We start from the raw sequence: 17,544 nt of genomic DNA, 5'->3' as shown, positions 1-17,544 counted from the left end.
TATGCTAAAACCAGGGGTGGAACTAAAATTTTAGGTTTGGGGGGTAAAACTAAAGAAGAAAAAAAAATTTGGGGAAGAAAATGTGGCTTGGGGGAGCTGCCACCATATAGTTCCTCCCCTGGCTAAAGCAATGGTAGAATTCCTGACCACAAAATTCAGACTACATATCCTAGAAGCAGTGGTAGAACTGCTGACCTGTAAAAGCTTGACATATACCCTTGAACAATAGAATGTTGTAAGCCATTTGGCCATTGAGGGCCCACCTGTTGCACCTGATCATGGAATAATGCAAGAGTCAAGAAATCTAGAGAAATATTTGCATACATTGTAAAGAACAGCCAGAAGTCTAAACCCAACCATACAAAAAGTATATTGCTAAAAGCAGCAGAATCATACATAAAAGTCAATTTCACTGCAACCTAGAATAATGTTTTTCTTGGTTCAACTCATGTAAGCCTTAATCTTAACTGAATAAGGTCAGCTAACGAATTCCCTTTTCAACTTAATTAAGCCAGCCAAGTGAATCCTTTTGTCCACTCAGCCATATCTAAAGCCACATATCTGTCATACATTAATGATATACCCTTCTGTATTAATTCTACCTACGTCATTTTCCTGTCATTCCACATACCGAGATTATTACTTTCACACATAGAAAGCAGCTCTCCAAACCAAAAAACTAACAGTGTTCTATGGTCATCAAGCAATCTAGACACAAGTACATCAGCACATTCAACACAAATCCAAATACTGAACATAAAAGGCATGCTATAGAAAGGGACAAAATCACTGGATATTAGGATATAAGATGAAAGTAATCCAAAACCACCTTTGCAACAAGCTTCTCATTCTTTCGCAGGTTATCAATATCAAATTCACCATCATCTGCGACATTCAACAATGGTTCCGTGCTAGATGGATGCCTCCTCCTTTCTCTTTTCTGATTAAACAAACCCCATCCAAAGAATGCAGAAACTAAAACAATATACAGGATCACTAACAAAAGTTCAACACATGTGACCTGCAAGCATCAACAAATGGCATCCAAGTCAATGCAATGTATTAGAAAGCCATATTTGTATAAGGAGTTATTAACTGAGTACTTCATTCGTCATTTAATCATCAAAACAGCGAAATCTCAGTCATCCTAAAACAGAAAAGAAAAAAATCAAAGAAAAGGAATTGATCTATACTGCATCTACCTTAACTGATCCAATTCTAATTGAGCAGGAATCTTCTTTGTGTGGAGTAGGAGGTTCTGAATCAGAGCACACAGGAGATAAAGGGCAATCACCACAAGAGCAACCCAGTGAGGTGTCACCACATGGATACGTGGACACATTCATTGGCATTATTGCAGATGAACCAGGAACACTTGACTTAAAATTAATGGCATAAGGTGAACCAGGAAAACCAGGGTCTGCTTTCTGACCAATAAATGCAAACCATTCTGGAAAAAAATAAATGGAGACAGAAGCATTAAAATTGAGAAAGTATAATATCTAAGTAGAAAATGGGAAGCAGATTCAAATTGAACATGATACTTGGCCAGAACATATGCAGCAGCAACTTGAACTCAGTTTTATGCAGAAGAAACTTGAACTCAGTGTTACATACACAAACAAGAAGAAAGCAAAATTTGAGCTCACTAATAGACATTTTCTTTCAACTGATAAGGACGAAGAAGGGTTTTTTTCGAGTTCGATAATACAGGCGTTATTATGATCAAAAAACACTTGTTTGTGTGGTCATGGCTGATTTATTGATGCTTAATCAATATATAGTTAGAATTGTGTTCCCTACAATTATTGAAGTGATTTCACAAGATCGGACTGTCAAGTCTACCAATTTCATTACTTTGTAATCTTATATGGCCAGGTCATATCGCCCATTAGGTTTGGACCTGCATAATGATCCTAGTTTACAATAAATCTGAACCCCACCCCTAACAGAGTAGTGAAAACAAATTGTTATAAATTACTAATTAATCCTACCCCTGCTTATTAGTAATGGCCCTAACCAACAATGTCAACTGTAAGTAATGTCACTTCTAACTCATCAATAGATGTAGTGAAACTGTATAGGAAGAGTTGAAAACAAATAGAACTTGAAAACATCAGTTATATTGCAAAAAAAAATTAGACAGTGACTCTGTTCATCGCATGCTTATAAACCCTCCACATGATAGCATCTCACCTTTAAAATTTTTAGCACCAGCACCAATAAAGTCTATGGCCCTTGTATTCATAGTGCCAAACTTGACTTCCTTGCAGGAGTCAAAAAGCCCTTCACCAAAAGTATCAGTTACATAAAAATCAATTCCATCCACAGTCATGTTGCCATCAACCTGAAGCAAAATGTTGATGTAATAATAACCATGAAAATGATTAGTACATGGATTTCACATAAGCTGGTTATATCATATGAAAGGTTGCAATCATGATTACATGATAAACTTAGAAATAGTAAATCAAGTTCTCATTTCATAAATGAAGTGCATATCCCACAGATTGCATTCATTACAACTATTTAAAGGCAGCTTTGAAGCCAGTAAGCATAAAATATGTATTTCAGCATCTTATTGGGGAAAAAAGTCTCCTACAACTAGTAAATCTGAAGTAACATTCTCTGCATAGCATTTATCAATATGCCTGACCTCGGATATAGAAGTAACATTGATGAATAGATTCTGATTTGGAGAACATGAAAGCTCACAGAAGAGATTCAAGAAATTCCTCAAGCATGCTGGACAGCCCACAAGAAATGGTATTGCCTGCCACAGATTGCATTCATTACAACTACAGGCTACACAAATGACATCATTTCGACAAATATTTTGTAAGGCAGATATTAATATGAAAAGAAATGTATGCCATGCTCTTAGCTAAACAAGCCCCATGCTAAGTCCTCATAATAACCATTTAGCATGGTGCATACCATCAAATGCATAATTGCTTCAAGAAAAATTTTCTTTGATATGTAAATAATCATTTTATTATTTAGAGGAGAATGCTCCAGTAGACAGGAATATACTGAAGCAACTCCAAATGACTTACAATCTGAAAATTTAAAAGACCATCAAATTCTAGAGAAGTGGAATAAAAGACTACCTAGCACAGACATGCAAACATAAAAAGGTCTGAAGAATAAAAATGTAAGTGAAATCAAAGTGAGTTTAACCCCTTCACAGGTCTGACTATTACTTTCTCTGCAAATTAGCCACATAAGGCACAGCAGAATAGACTTCCAGATTTTACTACTTTCAGAATGACCATATGTTCCTTGCCAACAAGCAAATAAGTCAACAACCATCCTTGGCTTTAAGAATAATACTGAGTATATTGAATAACTGCATTTCAAACATAGATATTGGTCCACATGACATACTTACCTCTACGTGGAAATAGAATCTGATGAACTAAGAAATTTCACTATAGGAGGGTATCTTTTTTGATAGGTAAACTATAGGAGGGTATTTTAAAGAAGCAAGCTTCAAAATCTAAGAGGCACCAAAAGAAGCAAACAGATTGACTATCCGCAGAGTAGAAGCAAGAGTGACAAACTAAGAGATTTTTCTATTCCCATTACCAAAAAGCCTTATATGATAGCAATATTATGAGATTTGACAAGTTAATCTGGAAGCAACAAGCATGAAACATACACTCAAAGGACAATTAGATAAAAGTGCAGGTTGGCTATTGATTTCCAAGGGATAGAGTCAATGTAATTACATAATTAGAGATATAATGAAAGTCAATAATTAATATTTAATTTCATATATACATATATGTACATATATTTGTGTGTGTGCATGTGTGTGTGTGCAAGTGGTGAGGTCTTACTTGCTGAACTTGTGCCCGCAATGTGTCAAACTGAGTCTCTGTACAACACACGTTTCCACTTATTGTTGGACACAAGCTTTGGATTTTGGCAGAAAGCAAGTCATCAGGCTGCAAAGCATATGAATGAGTCATAACACCCATCAATGCAGTATATGCATATGTTAGAAATTACTTCCAAGGAAAATATGAGGAAAAGAGATTTTCCAATCCTGATGCATGTCTCCCATGAACTAGATATGAATCATGTACCTTCACAGATGGGGAACCATAAGGACAGTTCAAAACTTTCCCATCACTGCGTTCTCCACATATATCATACATTGCACAGTATTCTTTAGAATGCATTTCCCTAACCAGCAGACCAAAATTATGTTATTCCTTGTATAAGAGAAAGAGGAGGCAACGTCAAACTTAAAGGCCAACTCAGCAGTTACACAGAAATTAACATACCCCTTGATCAGTGGGCAATCAAGAATATAGACACAAAGCAGATAGAGAGAGAAACAATCTATCTATCTTATAACATATTATCATTCATCAACAAGAAACCCCATCCTTTCAGATAGGTTAAGCTTTCAAATAAAGTTGCATTACCTTGATTTTACGTCCGAAATCAAAAGAACACCTGAATCAGTCTTCTCAGCTCTCAGCAAAGAAGTAAAAGTAATCACCTACAAAAACAAGAAATTACCCATTCAATAACAATTATAAAGTGAACAACATTGGCCAGCTACAGCATATATGCACTCTCCCTTATTGACCAGCAACTAAAAAACTGAATATATATGAGATAATGAAAGCTTACTCATAATCCAAGCACACAAATGGCTCTCCATTTTTCTCCAAGTACATCCAAATCACAAATTAATTTCCAAAGTTTCAATTCAACAAGCAATGCTCTAGAAGCAACCACTCCTCTTAACAAAATTAATAAATAAGAACATAAAATAATTTAGTTAACCCACCAAAGAATTCAGCAACCACAGTCCACAGATGATCATTAAGTTCAAAAATAAGGACACAATCACTGAACCAACCCTTTATCTAACACTTTATGTCTGACAAATTAAACCTATGAAACTTCAAAAATTCAGCTGCCACAAATGATCAAAAGTTTTTTTTAAAAAAAAAAATTACTGAACCAACCCTTTACATGCTGGACCAAGTAAACCCATTAAACACTTGGAGAATTTGAGAGCTGTTCTTGCATTCCACCAACCTAGATTTTTCTTTTTCTTTTTTTTTTTTATTAAAAAAAAAAATAGAGTAACCGAAAACACGATGGAACTGATTCAAACAAAAAGCCACCCATCAATGACAAAAAAAGAATAAGAACAAAAAGAAAAGGACACTGAATTCTTGCCTGGAACAGAAAAACAGCAACGAGCAAACCTAAAGAGGCCATAACTCTTCGTTTTTTTTTTTTTTTGGTTTTAAACTTTTTCTTAGCAAACTTGCAGTATCCGAGGAAAACAGAGCGCTCCTCCTCGTACGGCACAACTCATATGAAACAAAGTAAAGGTGGGAAAATCAACGAGAGACGATTGCTTTGGTGGGTTACTGTTGCCGTCACAGTTACTTGGCTTGCTTGCCTGGTTGGGTTGGGTTTGCTTCGTGGTGGGGGCAAATGAGAGTGAAGGAAACTGGGATAGTCAAAGGCACAGAAAATTCTGTGTGTTTAATGCAAATTAATGAGAAACGGACACGCAACATAATGTCGTTGATGACTCACTCCTTGCATCAAAACGCACCGTTCACATTCGGGTTTCGTAAAGGATTGTTGGCCCAAACGAGTTACAATCTCGTAGTTTTTCATTTTTATCTTTTTTTACACATCAACAGTGCCGTGGTGGGGGTGTTGCCCTTTGTGACGGGGGTCCCTCCCGGGAAATTTCTTTTTTTTTTTCTTTTTTTTTTTTTTGTGTGTAATTGGACAGAAGTTATGAGGGAGATTTAAGGGGAATTGAGATTTAGGTGTCTAAATTACTAGTAATTTGGTCAATTTTTGTCACTTTTTAACACATTTTACAAATGATAAATTTTAATATGTGTTGGTGCGTTTTCTGGTCCAAGAATTTGCTATTTAGTAATTTTCTTGATGGCTATGCTGTGAAATACCCCATGTACGGTAATGAGGTTCCTTCAAAACAAAAACAAGGTCAGAATTGAAGCCGAATACTCTCCGTCGCTTAAGTTAGTATCTTTATTTGTGGAGAAGAAATATAATGAAAATTTGCTTCTAATTATCTATAAACTAGTGTGTTGAGTGAATTATGCTAGAAATGAAAAGGAGTGAGGGTCGGCAGAAAAAGAGATGTGAGAGAGAGAGAGAGAGAGAGAGAGATAGACATATGTGTGGAGAAAGCCAATCCAGAGAAGACCCTCCCCCCCCCCCCTAATTCAAAGATCCCACAAAAATGAACACATGTCACCCAATAAGTGGATGATGGCATATTGTAAATTAGCATAAAAAAAAAGTCGTCCATTAGGGGAGATTTTCTCCCCAACAATGTGATAGATCGACTATTATATTTAAAAAATAAATCGTCGATACTCAATAGAATTCTACATGATAGAATACCAAGATATTATAGAGAATGTTAATTCACTCGGGATTTGCTAGTTTTACTTGGGTTTTTTTCAACAAGAAACTCTCTCAAGACATGACTAATTTGTATGCTCAGCCCAACTCTTACAGGTCAAGCATAATTGGCCGGACAAAACTGAGGTGTGTGACCCCAATGGATTGGTAGCACCTAGAAGGTTTTGTACCCCAACCGTAATAAACTTTCACTGCCAAGGACCAAGGCTTAAACCACTAGTCCAACTCTTTGGGGTTGTTTCACTTGGGTTTAAATTTAAATGTAAAAAAAGTACATACAAGGACGATAATTATGTACTCTCAGCATTCAATGACCAGTAAATTCTTGTCAATCTTCATACAACCATGCAGCTGGTCAACTATGCCCAGTACTTCACCGGCTTCTGGGTGGCACCTCTCCCCTGCTAAAAATCTACATGCCCTGTTATTAACATGCACCAAGCTGTAACCAGCAACAACCCTCACCCCTCTCTCCTTCGCCAACCTTCTCATCCTCGCAGCATCAACCCACGATCCACCTGATGCATACATGTTTGATGCTAGCAAATAACCAGCCGAATTCAAAGGCTCCATCTCAAGAACATGAGAGGCAGCTCCGGCGCCGAGCTCACTGTTTCCATGGCTTCTACAAGCACTCAAAAGTGCCCCCCAAACACTTGCACCAGCAGCCTCCAGAGGCAATTTCTTGATTAAATCCATTGCAGTATGAAGCTTTCCTGCCCGACCCAGCATGTCAACCACGCATGAGTAATGTTCCACTCCAGGCTCAACCCCATAATCCTGAAGCATTGAATTGAAAAAAGAAAGCCCCTCCTCAACCAACCCGCCATGACTACAAGCAGATAGCACTGAAAGAGCTGTCACAGCATTTGGCTGGACTCTGTGTTGCTTCATTTCAGCAAGCAAAGCTAAGGCTTCACGTGCAAGCCCGTTCATACCATATGCTGCTATCATGGCGCTCCATGAAACAACATTCTTTTCAGGAATTTGTTCAAATGCCTTCCATGAGTCTTCTATTGCCCCACACTTGGAGTACATCTCAACTATTGCAGTTCCAACTGCTACTTGTGCTTCCAACCCTCTTCGAATTGAAATTCCGTGAGCCCACTTCGACTTTCTCAGCTCAGCTGAAGCTGAACAAGCATCAAGAAGATTGATAATGGCAACCGCATTGAGCTTCTCTTGTGCATCATGACTCATCTCTTGGAAAACAGCTATTGCTTCATCAGGCCTGCCGCAGTAGGTGAACCCTGCAATCATGGTGCTCCAAGAAACCACGTCTCTTCTCTCCATCCCATCAAAAAGGCCCCATGCCAGCTCAACAAGATTGCATTTTGAATAAGCGTCAATTAGAGAATTTAGCACCAGTTCATTTGATTCATATCCCCGCCGCATTATTACACAGTGGACTGACTTGCACTGAAACGGCTGCACAAAGTACTTGCATGTCTGAAGAATATTCACAAGAGCCACTTCATCTGCCTCAATTCCTTCCTTCCCCATCGAATAAAACAGCGATAGAGCTTCCAAATGCTTCTTATTTAGGACAAAACCAGACAAAATAGAATTCCATGAGACATTGTTCCTCCGAGACATCTCATTGAAGACTTCAAAGGCAGAATCAGCATCATAACACTTTGAATACATATCAATCAAAGAATTCCCAACATAAATATCAAACCCAAAACCTCTACTGATCACTAACCCGTGAACCACCCTTCCCATATTCAAGTGCCCTAAACTAGTGCAGGCTTTAAGGACACTCACCATAGTTACAGCATCTGGCTCAATGGAAACCTCAGATACCATCTCCTGAAACACCTGCAAACCAACCTGAGCTTTCCCACTTCTTACATAACCACCAATTACCACACTCCAAGAGATAACATCTTTGTCACACATTTCATCAAACATTCTCCAAGCACTCTCCATGTCGGCCTCTGCATACATGCTCAACAAAGAGTTCTGAACTGAACAAATGGCCAAAAACCCATTCTTAATTACGTAACCATGCACTTCCATTCCCTCAAGGTTAGCTCTAAGGCTTTGACATGCCTGTATTACAAGCACCAAGGTGGAATTGCTGGGCTCAAACCCAGCAAACCTTGCATTCATAAACCACTGCAACCCTTCTTGTAAAGCTCTCTGAACAAGAAACCCATGTATCATTATATTCCAAGAGACAGAATCTCTGCTTCTCATGCAGTTAAAAACACCCAATGCAGAACCCAGGTCTCCACACTTCATGTACAAGTCCATGGTGGAGTTACTGACTGAAGTGAACAATTCAAATCCCTGCTTAACCAAGCCTGCATGCATAGACTTTCCACGTCTAAAGGAGACGTTAGAATATGCTTTGACAATGGAAGGGAAAACTGAAGGGTCTGTAAGCTGAACCCCAGCTTTTTTCATTTCCTGATAGTGGGAAAGCACTTCTTCCCATCTCCCATTAGTTGAACACTCGTTGATTCTTGATAACCAATTTGGGAGCTTTGAGGGTAGGTGAATGGTTGGGAAGCGCATTATTGCCAAGAATCAAATGCATGTACTCGTAACTTTGTGGGAAGCTCATTCAAGGCTCATATTTGGGTTGTTGTTGCTAATTTTAATATTCCATGTTAATGTTAATTGATCGGACTTAAAAATATCATTGCATGCTCCTGTGAAAAGGATCCATTGAAGTATATCCATGTTGCAGGAGGAAGCTCATTTGGCAAGGTTGTGGACAGCGGAAATTAGATTTCTTCATCTCCGGAAGGTAGCAAGCAGAGTAGAGGTTTCTAGCTGGATGAACTTCGTTTAATAACCATTTTTAGTTCACTCTTAACACCTGCAGGCTGTATAGGGAGGAAATTGAGGAAGAACAGCGCAGGGGAAGGGGGGGAGGAGTTGCTTAAATATAACAAAAGTAGGGATAACAATTCGTGTTTGCCTTCAAAATTCGGGTCGTGTTAAAACGTAAGTATAAAATTATAGAGGTTAATCCTAACTCAATCCATTTAATTTAGTAAGTCAGACTCATCAACTCTAATCCATTAATTTCGCGTTGAGTTCATGTTAGATTCGCATGCCATGTAAAAAATCGACAGTCCTAATGTCACACGTCAAGTTCAGATCGTGTCGCATGTAAGGCATGGGTATAGGACTATATAAGGTAACCATAAGTCAACCCATTTACTTAAATAAGCCTGATCCTTCAACCTCTAACCTATAAATTTCATGGTAGGGTTGCAAATCATATCAAAAATTGTCAAACTCTATGCAAAAGAAAGAACGACAAGATGGCTGAGGTAAACTACACTAGCTTTGCTCTCACCAAGCATCGTTTAGCAGTTGACTCAGCATAAACAAGAAACTATCAACACAAAAGAGAACATGGACACTTTCTGTGTAAGCAACAAGGCATATATATTGCGTTTCTTTTCTTTGGGAAAAAAATCAATGATTACACTCGTAAGATGGAGAAAAAATAGTTATTCGCTAATGTCACACAATCGAAGATAAGGGTTATCAAACATTACATATCTAGACCAGTAAGACCTGTACTTGGAAACAGCCAAAGCCAACCAGGGCTTGTAGTTTCCGTTGTAATGGATGACAGCTGCATTCTCTATCTCTGTTTTATTAAGGGCTGGATCATAGCCAAGCCCCAAGACATGCCAACCCCGATGCAGCGGATAGGTTAAGTTATAGAAAGTGATCAGTCCCGGAGGCAATGTGCCAAGTTTCCAAAGTGTTCTGTCCTCATTCTGCAATAACAGTTTTACATCAGTTTCTTGCCTGAGTAGAGCCAAAGCACAATCATGAGTGCAAAGAAAACAATAGAATAGAAAAGAAAATTAAAATTAAAGAGGAAGATATTCAAAAGCCTTTGAAAGGCGTGAAATAAGTAATTTATAAAAAGCCAACCAATGATAAGAACATGAAAAGGGTGGGGGAGATATGTGTTGTGATTGGAGGAAGAAGGCAAATGAAGCTTTACCATATCTTGCCAGTGATGATATATTCCAGTGATGTTTCGCTTTTTCCACTCCTTCAAGTCAAAAATATTCATGCCAAATGCCCAGCCACAAGCATTTTGATCGAAATTCTCAGAGATCTTTGGGTTAGAGAAGTTGAGATACTTGTCAAACCTATGGAAGCTATGCTTGCATGTCTCCACTGCACCATTTACCATCCCTCCCAGATCAATGGACCAAAGAGGAGTGAGATCCTTCTGAACTACAATATCATCATCCAAAAATAAGATCTTGTCTAACTTTGGGTAAACTTCAGGAAGATAGAATCTAAGATGATTCAACATGGACAAATATTTTGGGTTCCTATACTTAAGATTGTCAGACCCAGTGGAGATGGAAGAAGGATGATTTGCCTTAAAATAGTATTCTTTGATTCTCACAGATTCAAGTTGACGTAGAACAGAACAGTACGAGGAATTCAGCCACTTGAAATCATCAATGTTTTCAACATGGACTGTTGCTTTTGGAGGAGGGTTGACAAGAAACCACATTCTCATTGCAGCGAAATTCAGTTTATCTGTGACTATATGGAAAACATGCTTCTCAGGTTCCTTTGTGTGTAGCACAGTAGAATTGACAACCACCGACGTTGCTAGTACATTGTCAGAAAAGATGGCATAGTGATAGAGAGAAGGATCTTCACGCTTTTCTTTGTCAAGATCCTGTTTCTTATGATAACCCTGCAGATAATAATCTGTTGCAAGATGCAGAGGCAGGCAATGCAACGGTTTAGGGACTGTTTTCGCAGCTAGCTGAATCGAGAATGCATTCTTTTCCTTCAGTAGATTTACATTCTTTTCAGTTGATTGAAGCATGGCTCTAAACTTCCTTGCGACTATGGCACAATCATATAATTGGTCTTTCGCTATGGAGAGAACATGGCCCATTGCTTTTGCTCGATCAAGAGCACTAGAATAGGAACAGTGAGAAAAACTGCATGAATTTCCAAGAGCAAGCATGTATACCTGGAAACCAGGACAGTGGACAGAGACTTGCAATACCTGGGGTGAAGTTCAGCATCAGATCTTGCTTCTCCAATAGTATGTTGACTTTCTCTAGAGTGTTTCAGGAGAGAATCGTAAAGACTCGTTTCATTGTTAGACTTGGCAATGTTTGCATATGCTTTGGCCATTAAGAGCTGGTCCCGCATAAGTTTCAGGGTTGAATCGGAATTTGGGCTATTAAAATCTCGCCTCCATATACTGTACTTGCCCTTGACAGTGGTGTCAAATCCTTCAGATCGTTCAATTGCTGCTGCTACCATCTCATTGTCAGTTTCTTTATCTTGTCCAATCAACTGCGCAGTTCGAAGATCCCTCCTTTCGTGCCGCTTTTTCTGAAGAGCTAGGAACTGTTACAAAACAAAATCAAGTGCACAAAACATATTTAGGGAACACAAATAGAAGCATTTGATAGTTTACCCGCCGCATGAGCTTCACTGGGCTCATTAATGACATGTGAGGATATGGGCTTCCACCTTCCTGATGCTCATCAGTAGAATACTCAACATTCTCTCCAGATCTTATCCCAGATTGAAATGAATCTTCCACCGCCTGAAAGTAAGGAATACATGGAGGAAGTGGTCTGTCAATGTCTGTAGTGAGGAGTCTATTTGTGATATCAGCCACTTAAGCTAAACAAAGCGAGGCATTCAGCAGTTTTTTTTTGTCAGAAAACATTAAGGTAGAAGATTAGGTTCTATATAAAATACATATGGCTCTCATACTTGTTCTAACTGTTTCAGCTTGGTATGATTGAATACTTCCCCATACATCATTGATTTCTAAAAAAGAATCAATGTTAAAATTAAATAGCAGTACCTGGGAAATCTGTGGCTGGTCAAGGTTACCATCCATAGGGTTTTCCCATACCCAAGATGCAGATAGATCCCTCATTTTCACCCTACTAATTCGAACAGCGCCAGATGCGTCGCTGTATGTTGCAACGATGTCAAAATCCTGTATGAAATGTATAAATATAAGCATTACTGGTATTTAATGACACACAAAAAAAAAAAAAAAAAAAAAAAAAAAAAACTCTACAAATTACCTTTTCATCCGGATGATTACCGACTCCCGTAACAGAAGAATTACCTTCTTCCTGATAAGCCAGCATTTGACCACATGTTTAGCAAATGCAACAATTTTTATAAAAGAAGTGTTACACATCTATCTCTTGCCCATCTCTTGTCCATCTTTCTTGCAAATTCACCATTGAATTTGTGGGACCTACACATGGTCCCACATATTCAATGGTGAATTTGCCATCTTTTATACGGAAATGGACAAGAGATGGGCAAAAAATAAAAACCAAAATTTCTCTTTTTATAATAAAATATAAGTCATGTAAAGAGGTAATGGTTTGAAACTCAAACATGAGGGTGAGAGGCGGGTGAAGGGTTTGTGGGAGTCAAACATCTACATGCCAGTTGCAGATTTGACAACGCCAACAAGCGCCAGCCATATGAATCCATTTTGCCATAATTTTGTTTTATTAATAAGTATTTCAATCTCACTAAAATGCGCAAAGAAGCACAACCCAAGAACAACGAAAGTATACATACAAGAGATAAGTCAATTAAGAAGTAGAAAAATACAACTCCATAAATTCTAGAAAACTATAATAACGAGAGTTGTTGTAAGCTGCCACCCAAATATAAAGAGATTTGAATATATTAGCTTTTAACTCTACCATCATTCTCTTACAATCTTCGAAATTCCGAATATTATATTCTCTCCAAACACACCACATTAAACATAGAGGAGCCAACCTCCAGCTTCTAACTTTGCAACAGGCTACAACTTCCAAATTGGCCTCTCCAGCTAGCCAACAACTCCATGGACCCTTTAGGGCATAACCCACTCTAATCCAAAAAGACGATAAATCAATACCCACAAAGCTCTAACCACTTTGTAATGGAGCAAAGATGATCTATGGTCTTCCCGCTCTCTTACATGCACAACGTCAATCCATCACTATGATGCCATAATGACTTTTTCTCAGGTTAATTCAAAGTTAAGATCTTCCCTAATGTCGTCATCCACACAAAGAACACCACTCTCAAATGAGCCTTATTTTTCCAAATTCTCTTCCATGGAAAAGGAGAGCTAGTGGGGGGCAAAGTGCATAATAAAAAGATCTAACCTTGAATGTCTACCTTTTGGAAGGAATCCAAGAGATTTTATCCTCACCACCTTGTCTTAGCTTGAGAGAGTACAAAAAATTAAAGAACGAAGTGACCAAATCCACCTCTCAATTAAGCATTGATCTGGTAAAAAAATAACATTCCACTGTAGAGTATCATGATAAGATTGCACAAATTCCGCCACCGAAACCTCCTTACAACGAGCGATACTATACAACTCTGGAAAAGCTGCCTTCAAGGTCTAGTCCCCACACTACAAATCATGCCAAAACCTTATCTACGACCCATCTCCCACCTCATACCTAACAGATCTACAGAAACCACCCACCCCCTCCTAATGTTTTACAAAAACCCAACCCTGAAGAACCCAACAACCTCATTGGAACATCACCCTCCCCACATGCTATCATATTAAACTTCTACTACCGATCTTCACAAGGCCTTCCTCTTCGTGGAAAAACACCATAACCATTTTCCTAAGAGAGCTCAATTAAACAGAATCATGTTTCTAACCCCCAAACTACTCGAGGAAATCGGAGTACAAATCTTAGACCAATTAACAAGATGAAATTTAAACTAATCATTAACTCCAACAACCTCATTGGAACATCACCCTCCCCACATGCTGTCGTATTGAACTTCTACTACCGATCTTCACAAGGCCTTCCTCTCCATGGAAAAACACCATAACCATTTTCCTAAGAGAGCTCAATTCAACAGAATCATGTTTCTAACCCCCAAACTACTCAAGAAAATCGGAGTACAAATCTTAGACCAATTGACTAGATGGAATTTAAACTAATCATTAACTCCACCCTATAAAAATCCGGTTGAAGTTTCTCAATTCGATTAGTAACACCAACGAGGATGGGGAAAAGGGATAGACAATGTGTAGGCAAATTGAAAGAACTTTTTAATCAGTGTCAACCTACCACCCTTAAACAAATAAAGTATTTCCCAACCAATCAAATGATGTTCCATCATTTCACCACTACCTCCCATCCTGATCTCCTCCACTGGCGGCATTGGTTGAGGGAGGTAGTGGTGAAACTACAAAAAGCCCATGTGCTAAGTAGAAGGGGGACCCGACCCCACTATTGCACTCAAAACCAAGAGAACGCCCCATGTACCCAATCTAATTCTCCACTTAACATTGGATTTGGGCCTGGGCTAAGGTCCTGAGGATGACCTAAACCAAGGGCTTTAACTTGCTCTCTGTCAGAATGGGCCAACACAGAAGATGGAACTGGACTCGCCGATGAAGAAGATTGAGCCCTACTATTTTGAGCAGGCTTTGATTCTGAAAACCATGCAAGCTGATTAAGAAAACGTTTAGGGCATGCTCCCGTACCCAAGCCCAAAGATGAGGCCTCGTGCACGAGCACTTGGATTGAACCTTAATGAAGCTCTAGGTTCAATAACACAACCTGGGCCTAAGCATGTGGCACTCGCCCAATTGGGCTAGACCACTGCAAACGGGCTTGGAATATCCGAACCCGAGGCATTGGGCATATTAGATGGGGCTTCTCATTACCTTCATTTAGAGTCATACTTTCACCAACATCACATTACCTTCCCCTAATTTTACTCCAATCCCTTAAGCAATTCCTTCTCCATGCAATTGCTTACATCTAAAACAATCTCTTCTCCATATCTCTCTCTTATAGCAGCTAAAATATTAGTGCCTGTTTGGTCATCCCATGGAATTAGCTTGCTCCAATCCTATTTGGTATAATCTCCAACAAACAAATCCAACATCATAAATGGGGTAACTCAAGAATCGCCACTATCACCATAAAAGGTTTGAAGTGAGATCATGGATTTGTGTAAGATCTTATAAAATTATAGCTGGGGTATTTTGAAATTTCATGGGACAGCTGAACAAGCCCTTAATATTTCACTTAATTGAAAATTCTCATCAGTTTTAACACCAATATTATATAATCCTTGATACACATGTTGAATTTCACCCTATCCGAATCTAAGATAGAACCTCTCTAAGAAATTCCAAAACTCCAACTTTTTAGATGGTTTGCATACTTACCTATTTTATAAATCTGAGGTTTACCTATGGAGAAACTACATTCCATCTAATCACCCTTACTTGTTTTCTAGTATTTACAAGCCAAATATCTAGGAAGCTTACAATTAAGTAAATAGTTAATGACACTAGGTTACACACAATTACGGCAATGTAGTTATAATAACAAGATACTAAACAATCGAGTAATGATATAAGGAAGACTAGAGTCCTCCTTGAGTCATTCTAAATGTGATGTGGCATTTAAAATCACCATTGAATTTGAGATGATCATTATTGAATTTTAATCTATTGGTGATTTTAAAAATCACATCACATTTGGAAGGACTCAAGAACAACCCTAGTCCTCCTTATATCATTACTCTAAAGGATCTCCTAAATGCTCTATTAACTATCCATAATCATTACAGCTGAAACCATGCTCAGAAAATTGAAATAAGAAGGATGAGATTGAAACCTTCCCCAAACGGCACTGCTCACAGTCATACAAGGGCCGAAACTCTTTGAACTCTCTTTGACTGAAACCATTAACAAAAATGCAAATCATAGTAACAGAAATCAAAGACCAATCTTCCAATTATAGTAAAATTAATTCACAAATTAGACATGTTAAAGACTAATCTCACATAGTTGAAGTATCTAACGCATCTGCTCCAACAAAATCGATGTGGCATACAACCTGTGTGACCAAGACCAATCAAATCCATTAAGGCAAGAGACTTGTTCGTACTTATTAGGTGGATTCAAAAGCTCAATCAGAGGATTGATTGTAAAACAGTGAGACATTAATGCTAAATTATATTAGAGAGATAATTAAGCATAATATAGAAGGATCTAAAAGATCGAGTGGAAACCCTAGAAATTACCAATGCGATGCAGATGAGCTGCAGGCAAAGAGAGCTTGAGATTCTTCTTTCAGCAGTTTCCATTGGCGAGAGAGAGAGAGACTTGTTTCAGCGGGATTGAAAGGAAGGAGTTTTTATAGGAAGCGGATTTTCAGCGACAAAAATCGAATCCTAACGAACATGTTACGGAAAGAGTCGCAAAACGGCAGTGTTTGAGTTTCGAAGACGAAAATCTCGCCTTAACTAGTGCGTTTCAGGGATTTGGAAACGAGTAATGGAAGGAACCATCGTATTATTCTCTTAAACTAATGAGGCTTTTAAAATCACTATTAACTTTTAGATGAATCATACTTGAATTTTGATCAAATACTGATTTTGAAAGCCACATCAGCTTTATGAGAATAAAAAGATGGTATCTACCATTACTCTTTGAAAACTTCCCATTAGCGCCACTATAATTTTCTGAAGTATATTCTATTAAATAAATTTTCTTAAATTTTATCCATTTTTTTCAAATATGGATTTTGAAAACTGTTAAATCAATGGTACGTCTTTTTTTTTTTTTTTGATATGTCCGCACAAGAGGGGGGAGGAGGATTCGAACTAGTGACCTCCGCTTCATTAGGTGTGATCCCAACCAATTGATCTTCCTCTTGGGGACTACCAATGGTGCTTTTAGTATTGTGATTTTGAGATTTTTAGTTAAATTGCATAAAATATATGGTTTGAAAGTACAATTTTAAAAATATGCAACTTGAAAACGTGTAAAATTTGTGTTTTCGTATGATAGACAAAGGGATATGTTTTTAAAAACGTACTGTTTTTAAGGTTAAATTGTGATTTTAAAGACTAAAATCAGACTAAACTCTAATTTTAAAGGTTGAATAGTAAATTTTAAAATTACTATTTTTAAATTGTACTTTTTGAAATTATAAATCCAAACAGACACATAAAATACATTTACAATTTGTTGATACGAATATGATTGGAGGATGTAAAAAAAAATTGGTAGCCGATATGACTCTAATAACATCCTAACACGTATCAACA

General features: G+C 38.0%; 3 protein-coding genes across 3 annotated transcripts in view; all 3 read right to left on the bottom strand.

Moving 5' to 3' along the window:
* LOC132177601 (Patched family protein) overlaps positions 1-5,486 on the bottom strand; it is a 36,756-nt gene extending 31,270 nt beyond the window's left edge. The window contains exons 1-9 of the mRNA XM_059589992.2: positions 5,206-5,486; positions 4,437-4,513; positions 4,092-4,191; positions 3,843-3,950; positions 2,657-2,773; positions 2,197-2,347; positions 1,203-1,450; positions 830-1,021; positions 196-272 (exon numbers count right to left, since the gene is read on the bottom strand). Of these exons, the coding sequence (XP_059445975.2) occupies positions 196-272; positions 830-1,021; positions 1,203-1,450; positions 2,197-2,347; positions 2,657-2,773; positions 3,843-3,950; positions 4,092-4,191; positions 4,437-4,513; positions 5,206-5,247 (1,112 nt within the window). The 5' untranslated portion in view covers positions 5,248-5,486. The remainder of the gene's footprint in view (positions 1-195; positions 273-829; positions 1,022-1,202; positions 1,451-2,196; positions 2,348-2,656; positions 2,774-3,842; positions 3,951-4,091; positions 4,192-4,436; positions 4,514-5,205) is intronic.
* Positions 5,487-6,412: 926 nt separating this feature from the next.
* LOC132167345 (Tetratricopeptide repeat (TPR)-like superfamily protein) lies at positions 6,413-9,106 on the bottom strand. The gene has a single exon (XM_059578290.2). The coding sequence runs from the start codon at positions 8,965-8,967 to the stop codon at positions 6,745-6,747; it is 2,223 nt and encodes a 740-aa protein (XP_059434273.2). The 5' UTR covers positions 8,968-9,106; the 3' UTR covers positions 6,413-6,744.
* A 721-nt stretch (positions 9,107-9,827) lies between these two features.
* Positions 9,828-16,723, bottom strand: GAUT3 (galacturonosyltransferase 3). The gene is made up of 9 exons (XM_059591995.2): positions 16,516-16,723; positions 16,276-16,328; positions 16,107-16,167; positions 12,513-12,563; positions 12,284-12,421; positions 11,885-12,016; positions 11,465-11,799; positions 10,427-11,372; positions 9,828-10,193 (listed from the first exon to the last, which is right to left on the bottom strand). The coding sequence occupies exons 1-9, from the start codon at positions 16,576-16,578 to the stop codon at positions 9,918-9,920; spliced, it is 2,055 nt and encodes a 684-aa protein (XP_059447978.2). The 5' UTR covers positions 16,579-16,723; the 3' UTR covers positions 9,828-9,917.
* Positions 16,724-17,544: the final 821 nt, after the last annotated feature.

Source organism: Corylus avellana, chromosome 2 (assembly GCF_965113065.1).
Source record: "Corylus avellana chromosome 2, dhCorAvel1.hap1.2, whole genome shotgun sequence".
Lineage (NCBI taxonomy): Eukaryota > Viridiplantae > Streptophyta > Magnoliopsida > Fagales > Betulaceae > Corylus > Corylus avellana.
This window is presented reverse-complemented; position numbering and strand designations above follow the sequence as displayed.

Bases quoted from the DNA above. Each gene is read 5' to 3' on its own strand.
- LOC132167345 (XM_059578290.2), bottom strand. From the start codon at position 8,967: ATGCGCTTCCCAACCATTCACCTACCCTCAAAGCTCCCAAATTGGTTA.
- GAUT3 (XM_059591995.2), bottom strand. From the start codon at position 16,578: ATGGAAACTGCTGAAAGAAGAATCTCAAGCTCTCTTTGCCTGCAGCTC. The intron at 12,564-16,106 runs GTTTCAATCTCA...CTGGCTTATCAG, and splicing joins AGCAGTGCCGTTTGGGGAAG to GAAGAAGGTAATTCTTCTGT. The intron at 10,194-10,426 runs GTAAAGCTTCAT...CTGTTATTGCAG, and splicing joins ATCATCACTGGCAAGATATG to AATGAGGACAGAACACTTTG.